This window comes from Chaetura pelagica, unplaced genomic scaffold (genome assembly GCF_000747805.2).
Source record: "Chaetura pelagica isolate M959 unplaced genomic scaffold, ChaPel_1.0 scaffold428, whole genome shotgun sequence".
Taxonomy (NCBI): domain Eukaryota; kingdom Metazoa; phylum Chordata; class Aves; order Apodiformes; family Apodidae; genus Chaetura; species Chaetura pelagica.
In genome coordinates this window covers 437,472-445,603 of record NW_009954311.1, presented here as the reverse complement: position 1 = coordinate 445,603, position 8,132 = coordinate 437,472, and the positions used below count along the sequence as shown (strand labels likewise).

The 8,132-nt window shown below is 51.8% G+C and overlaps 1 protein-coding gene across 1 annotated transcript; it reads left to right on the top strand.

Moving 5' to 3' along the window:
* The first annotated feature begins 510 nt into the window (after positions 1 to 510).
* RHCG (Rh family, C glycoprotein) lies at positions 511 to 7,883 on the top strand. The gene is made up of 8 exons (XM_010004065.1): positions 511 to 736; positions 4,005 to 4,191; positions 4,664 to 4,814; positions 5,243 to 5,390; positions 5,781 to 5,947; positions 6,594 to 6,731; positions 7,087 to 7,223; positions 7,739 to 7,883. The coding sequence occupies exons 1-8, from the start codon at positions 526 to 528 to the stop codon at positions 7,881 to 7,883; spliced, it is 1,284 nt and encodes a 427-aa protein (XP_010002367.1). The 5' UTR covers positions 511 to 525.
* The last annotated feature ends 249 nt before the right edge of the window (positions 7,884 to 8,132 follow it).

The window sequence follows — 8,132 nt, the reverse complement described above, 5'->3', positions numbered from 1 at the left end:
TGAGGAGCAAGGTGGTCTCATCCCAGGACAAAGAGCCTCCTAGGGCTGCTGCTGTGCCCTGTGAGACAGGGAGACAGCTGAGAGCTGGAGCAAGGGGCACCCTGCCTTCCCCCTCGGTGCCAGCTGGGGAAGGGTGCTTGCAGAGCTGGGGAGGTGGCAAGGGAGGGAGGGTGCTGGGGGTGGCAGGGGTCAGGGTGCAAGGCAATGGGAAGCGGTGCGGGGCCGGGCAGAGCAGGGGGCAGGACGCCTGGGATCCACTCCCCGCTCACACGGGCCTCCACTGCTACTTGTCCCCAGGGAGGCAGGGCTCAGAGGTGCTTGGGACAGCTGGGAGGAAAGGTGCTGAGACCTGTCCCTCCTCTCAGGGAGGAAGGAGGGTGAGAGGAGCAAGCCTGCTGAAGCTCCCACGCTCTGAAACGTGACCCTGCTGCGGGCACCTCCCCGGGCCCCTCCTCACCCTCTCCGACCTATTTATGTGGCCGGCCGTGGCCGGATGGTCTGCCGGGCCCGCGGGGAGCCCTGCGGATGGAGCGGCCGAGGCACCAGGGGATGGCAAAGAACACCTGCATGCGCTGGCGGCTCCCGCTCGTCTGCCTGCTCTGGGAGGTGGCCATGATCGTCCTCTTCGGGGTCTTCGTGCGCTTCAGCCCCGAAGCCGACGCACACTGGGAGGAGGAGAAGCGAGGGCTGAACCTGAGCAGCGACATAGAGAACGATTTCTACTTCCGATATCCGTGTGAGTATTTGGGAAGGCTAGCTCTGCTGCTGGCGGGTCCCCATCCCACACATCCCACCCCATCCCAAACCTACGGCAAAGCCTGTTTGGGGCGACATCTCCACCAATGGCTGAGAAGCAGGGCTCTTGCCTTCAGGCTGGTTTGGGGTACACCAAAAAGCAAGAGAAAAGCCTCACAGCCCTCCAGTGCTCTTGGGGCTCTGTCAGCAGGGTACCATGACACCAGTACATGATGTCTTTTTTCCAGGAATAGAGCTGACGTGTTCCCAAAACCCTGCAAGTTTCGGCTTTCTGCCCCCTCCCTCGGCTCTGCATCAGAGCAGCTTTTCTGTGCAAATGGAGGAAAGGCTGTTGAGATCCTGTGGCATCTTCCTTCTCTTCCTATGTCCTCCCCCTCACCAGTAAATTACCCTTTAGCTACTGGCATTTTGATACTGGAGTCCCCCTAACCTGCCAGGTTCCCAGGGCTTTAAGTCACCGCCTTGTATTGCCACAGGGATTATTCAGGTGGTAGAGCCCTTCTGGCCAGGTAGTGCTTTTGCCTGGCTTTGTTTTCCAGGGCTGGTCATCTTTCTGAACCGTTCAGAACAGGCTGCTTCTGTAGGCAATTGTTTCCAAGGAAGCAACAGGCCTGAGTCATGAGTCTATTTAGAACATTTCCATTAAAAACACCTGCTAAATCAAAGGAGCTATAGAAACCTGTAGCTGCTGAGGATTAGCTGGTGCAGAAAAGGATTTGCTTACAGAAACCCACTGCTCAGCCAGCCCTCAGGTTAATGTGTGGCTGTGGCTGCGCTGGGCTCTCCTTTGAGATCTACCCTTGGACTAATCCCACTCCCATCAGGAGTCCAATAAAGCTTATAGGAGCTAAGGGCATGACATCTCTTCTGTCCTCATAACCCACCCCTGCTCCACAGCACCAAACATTCCCCCTGGAATGGCCGCATGGATCCACACAGCTCAACCAACCTGAGAGCAACTGCTCAGCTCAGTTTAGCTTTGAGTTGCATTTCTGTTTGAGACCCGAGGGAGGGCTCACATGTCCAAAAGCACAAGATGTTTTTTCTCCATTATTAAATCAGAAATTCTCTCTGTGAAGGTGGACAAACGTGGCAAGGTGACCAAGCTCTGGTATTTTGATCCCTGTGTCCATGCAGCACTGCTCAGAAGAGAGCATGATGGTTGAAGACCCAAGGATCATTTGTATTACCGTGTCCGTGACCCCTGCTGTCCACAGGACCTGTCTGCAGTAGCAGTGGGATAGGAGTCATGAGCTGACAGGTCCTCCAAGCCCAGAGATGACTGGGAAGGCAGGCAGATGGAAGCCCATGCACAGTTGTGTCTGTGGTGCCCATTGCCAGGTCCAGTCAGTGAGATAATTCCTTCTCATTTTGTATCACACAGTGATATTCCCTAATGTGTGACTCATCTGCTCTCTAGGGTAAAGAAATTAGATTCTCTGGCACAGGTAGCATTCCCAAAGCCCAAACACTTCCTCTCAATAACTATAGCAATTGTTCTCCCACAAAAGCAGTGTCACAAAACCTTCAGGGCATGGCAGCACCTGGGCTGCCTCTGGTGCCAACGTTTTCCTTCTCAAGGGAAAACAAATGCAAGGGTTAGAAAAGGGCTTTAGACTGAGTGAGGTTGGAAGAAAGACTTTCTCTTCCTCCAGGGTTGGTACAGGATCTTACACACAGTGGGGATCCTCTCTGTTTTCAGAGGACACACAGTCTACAGCTTTGACCCTGACCTGTTTATTTCTGCTTTGAGGATGAAAGTAGGAATGTATCGTGCAAATGGCAACAGATAATTCTAGCTGTGTATTGTGCTGCTTACACCAGAGAAGAGAGGTGGGGAGAATAAACGCAGCTGCAGAGGGAAAGTCTGTGGGATTGTATGGTAAGATCAGAGTTTGGAAGACTGATTCTTAGGACGTGTGGAGAAGTGCATTTGAAGTGACCTCTGCTGAACAGTGTCAGCTGCAGGTCTGGTCTCCTTCCTTTTTTCAGTGAGTGATTTCATAGGCATGGGGGGTGTTTTTTAAAAAGAAGCAGATTAACCTGTCTGTGCAACATGGCACCACATTGCTGGTGCCTGTGCAAATGCTCATCCTTAGACAAGTTGAAAGATCTTGTAAAGCACCAAGGGACAAAAGCCACAGCTTCAGCAGAGCTACACCTCACCTGTATCCTCACCCAGCCCTTAATGGAAGCAGCAGATACAACCCCAGTGTCTCTGTGGGAGCAGATCTGGGGGTCCTGGATTTCAGCACAGGTTCAGGGTACAGAAGATTCTCAATCACTGAATTTCCTTTGCTTTGAGCTTTTGTCCTCTCTGAGGTACCCATACATTGCCAGTTACAGTGGCTATAATGGTTTGTGCACTGCATAATGCAGAACTCACTGGTGTATCTCCTTCAATTCCGTGCTTATCTGCTGTGGGTTTGCTGGTGGGAGTCTCCCAGGGGGGGAACCCAGATGTGTGTCTCCTGCTCTTTTCATGGGCAGAGTGGCCTCCAGTGTGAGGGGTTGCATGGTTCAGTCTGCAAGGGTGCAGCGTTTCAGCTCACTTCACTGCAGAGAGATGCTTATCTGACAGAAACGTGCAGCATTAAAAAGTACAGCAGGTTTACTGCACCAAGAAGTCTTTTAAGAGGCTCATGCAGGTTTGGATTCCCCCGGGGAAGGGCATCTGAGGGGCTCAAGTTAGCAGGTCTGAACATTTGTGGGAAGAACTGGGCCTCTTTGGTTTAAGCACTCTCAAAATTCACAAGGTGAGATCCTGGTCTCAGGGGTATTTTGCCAGTGATTTCAGAGTAATTTTAAAATGTGCTTGTAAACCTTCCTTGTTCTTCCACTCTTCTTTCTCTCAGCCATCACCAGGACCCTGAATTGGGTGAACTTACTCAAAATTACTATTCACGTGTTTTAACAAAAATTCACAGTTCATTTTACACGACATTTTTGCAAAAGGGAGGAAAAAAAACTGAATTTGTACCTTACATTAGTCTCTGGTCTTCTCTTGCATACAGCTTTTAATAAACATCTTTCACTTTAAAGACTGAGCCTTTTAACCAATCAGCAGCTTCCAAAAGCTGAGCCATTTTCAGACTTAGAAATGTGGGGACATGGGACAAACACTCATGTTCTCTTGAATATTCCCTCTGCTGCCACTGATGGGGTTAGTTTCCTTTCACTGCCAACTTCAAACAGCACTTGCAGCCCTGCCTTCCTCACAGAGCTGATGGTACCTTCCCTCCACACAGCTTTCCAGGATGTCCATGTGATGATCTTTGTGGGCTTTGGATTCCTTATGACCTTCCTCAAGCGTTATGGATTCGGAGCTGTGGGTTTCAATTTCCTCCTTGCTGCTTTTGGGATCCAGTGGGCTCTGCTGATGCAAGGCTGGTTCCACTCTTTCAAGAGTGGGAAGATCCTCATTGGAGTGGAGAAGTAAGGAGCAAATGGGCTCTGGGATGCCACCTCTTGACTGGGCAGTGGAAGAGCTGGGACAAGAGCCAAGCAGCTGGCAGTACCTGTCCCTCTGTTATGTGCAACACATGTCCAAAATGTTGTCTTCCCTCTGCATACCTCCACTTGCTCTCCACCTTTTAGCCCAAAAGTACCTGCCATTATGGTAGTACCACTCAAAGGGAAATGTGAGATAACATCACCGCTTAGTCCCAAGCCAAGCACCATGGATGCCAGTGCTGAAAACGTACACAGCCCACATTATTTAAATTATTTAGGGGAAAGCACCTTTCCTGGACAATATGTCAGGGTGGGAGGAAGATCAGTGGGAAACCCAGGGCTGGCTCCTAAATCACCTATTCATCTTCAGGTGGGATCTCTAGAGCTGGAGGTGGGTGAGGGTGAGTTATGGGAGAGTATTTCCTCATTCACTATTATCCTTCCCTTTTTCCAGCCTGATCAATGCTGATTTCTGTGTGGGCTCTGTGTGCATTGCCTTTGGGGCCATCCTGGGCAAATCCAGCCCCATCCAGCTCCTCATCATGACTTTGTTTCAAGTCACGCTCTTCTCAGTGAATGAGTACATCCTTCTCAACCTGCTCCACGTAAGGCTCTAGGAAGGACTTTGTGCCTGCAATTTCCCTCTAACCCGTTTTCCCTGTTGAAATATGGATGTTGTAGGAGGAAATCAAGTAACAAAGGGACAAGATGTCTGTTGGCAGAGTCAGGTTCCTGCCCTCTGGAAGAGGGCTTGCCAGGCTGGGAAGCAAATGAGCTCCCAGAAGCCCTGAACACACATGGGAGCCAACCCGGCTATCACTGCAACCTGCTTGCCATTGGGAAACTCCCCTCTGCTTCGATGGCTTCCAAGGGAAAGCTAAGAGGAATGCTATGACCATGCATGGGACCAGAGCATTTTTGCCTGCGCTTCCCCGTGATGGATGGATGGGTGGGCAGACAAGCTGGGCAAGATGAAAACTAGCTCCAAGACAAGTGGCAATTGCAGAAGCGAACCTTCTGTTTTCCCATGCAGGTTAAGGATGCAGGTGGCTCCATGACCATTCACACCTTTGGAGCCTACTTTGGCCTCACAGTGACACGTATCCTGTACAGACCCAACCTGGAGCAGAGTAAGGACAAGCAGGGCTCTGTGTACCACTCCGACCTCTTTGCTATGATCGGTGAGTCAGCCCCTGCCTCAGGGGCACTGACACATGTGGAACACTTGGCTGCAGTGGGCTGGTCCCTCCTGTGTCTCTGGGAAACCCAAACTGAAACCAGGATCTGGGGCTGAGAAGCTCTGTATCCTAGTTTTCCACCTCTCAGAGCTACTCAGCTCCCTTCATCAGAGGCTAGGCTAAGGTGGTGTCTGGGAAGACAAGGACACATTTTGGATCCCTCTCTCTGCCAGCTCCTCCTGATCCTGGTCCTACCAAGGCAGGAGGAACAGCTCTGGGGCAATAGGACTGGGGAATTCAGCTTCTCTCTGCACAGGAATATCTTCTTTAGAGTTTTTTTTGAACCCTAGATAATTTATTTTCCTCTTTGTCCCATACTCCCCATCCTACCAGGTACCCTGTATCTATGGATGTACTGGCCCAGTTTTAACTCAGCAATTTCTGACCACGGGGATGCCCAGCACCGGGCTGCCATTAACACATACTGCTCTCTGGCTGCTTGTGTCCTCACCACAATGGCCTTCTCCAGCATGCTGCAGAAGAAAGGCAAGCTTGACATGGTAAGCTGGGAGCAGAGAGCCCTGCACAAGGTTCATGTAAGGTCCAGGAAGTGAATGGCACTTGTCCTTTGCTGAACAGATACTGGGTTTCAGGGTGTGATGGTGCGAAACAGAAACCCAGAGGCTTTATTGAATAAGCAGGTGGGAAGCAAGTCCTGCAGTGCCTGAGATGCGAGGTGATGCCCTGCACTTGGTGGATCTAAGTCACAGCAGGGACTGGACTTGCTCTGCCCAAACTGCTACTGATGGGCACGTTGCAGAGCCATGTTTGGCAGCACTCACCAGCAAACTGAGCAGGGTCTGCATGGCAGCTTGTGAGCAACCGGGGGGCTGAGTTGCATGTGTTATGTGTGTGGGTGACATGTCTCCGTGACAGCAGCACTTGCATGACACATGGGTGAGACAATTTCCATCTCAGATTTGTGGATGCAAAGAATGTGTGTGGTACGGGGAGTGGGAGTCTGTGCGCCTGAGCTACAGACAGAGGCTGCCTGTTCTTCTCTTGTTTTTCACCAAGCAAGAAAATGGGCCCCAATATTTCCTCTGGAAGCATTTTCAGAGCTGACTCTTCCCCCTTGCCATTTGCACCACCCCTGAGCAATTGCAGTGTCCCCAAGATGCCAAGACGGGGCCCTCACTTCTGCAGGTCCACATCCAGAACGCGACGCTGGCGGGCGGCGTGGCCGTGGGCACCAGCGCCGAGATGATGCTGACTCCATACGGCTCCCTCATTGTTGGGTTCATCTCTGGCATCGTGTCCACAGTGGGGTATGTCTACCTCACGGTGAGTGCTGCTCTGGGGGTCTGCAGCCCCGGTCCTGCTAAGGAGACCAGGAATGGATTCACTTCCCTTCGAGGGTTCCTGCTTTATACTTCCCCTTATGGAGATGCATTTCTGACTCTGTTTGCTGCCCCAAAATGCTCAGGAAGGTTCAGTCTCCCAGCAGGAGAGATTGTTTGGAGGATATGTTGTTATTTTATCTTGAGCTTGGCTCACGTCTTTGTCTACAAGCCCTTAGCTCTTTAATGGGACACAAAATCATTTATCCTTTGCTCATCACAGTCCCCCATGGAAGGAACTAACCCTTTCCAGGGCTATGCTCATGTCCCTGATCTGTCTCTACCTCCCTTCTTCTCAGCCTTTTTTGGAGTCAACGTTGCACATCCAGGATACCTGTGGCATTCACAACCTCCACGCCATGCCAGGCCTCATTGGGGGCATTGTGGGGGCCATCACTGCAGCTGCAGCCACAGAGGATGTATATGGAAAGGAAGGGTAAGACAGCTTGAAATTCTTCCACAAGAGTAGATTTTACCTGGGGCTCCTTGAGCAATTAACTGCCCTTGTTAATTTTCCAGAATTGCCCCTCACCCCCCTCAAAAATATGGGGTGTATGGACTGTGTTTGGCTTATTGAGGTGTAAAAGCATCATCTTGCAGCTGACTTCTGGTGGTCTCAAAAAATGAGCCATAACCCTGCTCCCTGACATTGTTCTGAAGCACGGTGGGTGGGGAAGTGCCCCTCCCTCCATCGCTGCACTGTTTTGGGGGGTCAGGTAAGGCTGAAGGTATGAATACCGAAGAAATGTTTGTATTTTGGGCTCCTCATAGATAAAGGTTTGCCAGAGGCCAGAGGACAAGGAAGGGATCAGTGTTTTGTGTCATTGTGACACTCTCCTGGTCCGTTGCAGAGGAGGGATGGGCTAGGGAGGAGTCCCCAGGGGAGAATGGCAAAGCAGCTCCTTCCGAGCTGGGGGCAGGAACAATCCTCGCCCTTTCTGACCTTGACAGGTTCATCAAGGCCTTTGACTTCACTGGCACGTACCAGACACGGACACCCAGCGTGCAGGGAGGGTTCCAGGCGGCTGGCATTGTGGTGTCCCTGCTGATGGCTTTTGGCGGGGGGGCCCTTGTTGGTAAGCAGGAGGGGATGTAAAGGGGATGATGAAATGGAGGCATCCACGTACTCCTGGGGCTGGATGCGTCCTTCTCGCCTGCTCCGTGAGGGTTGCTCACATTCCTTGGGATGCCCTGCCATGGGATGACCACCCCGAAGCCCATAGGAGCAGGGGTAACCAGGCAGCCGTGGGGGGAGCAAGCTCAGGTGGGTTTGGAGCCAAGGAGGATCAGCACCGAGCCCCGTTCCAGGGCTGCGTTTGCCCCTTTTGCTGCCGGGACGGGCGGG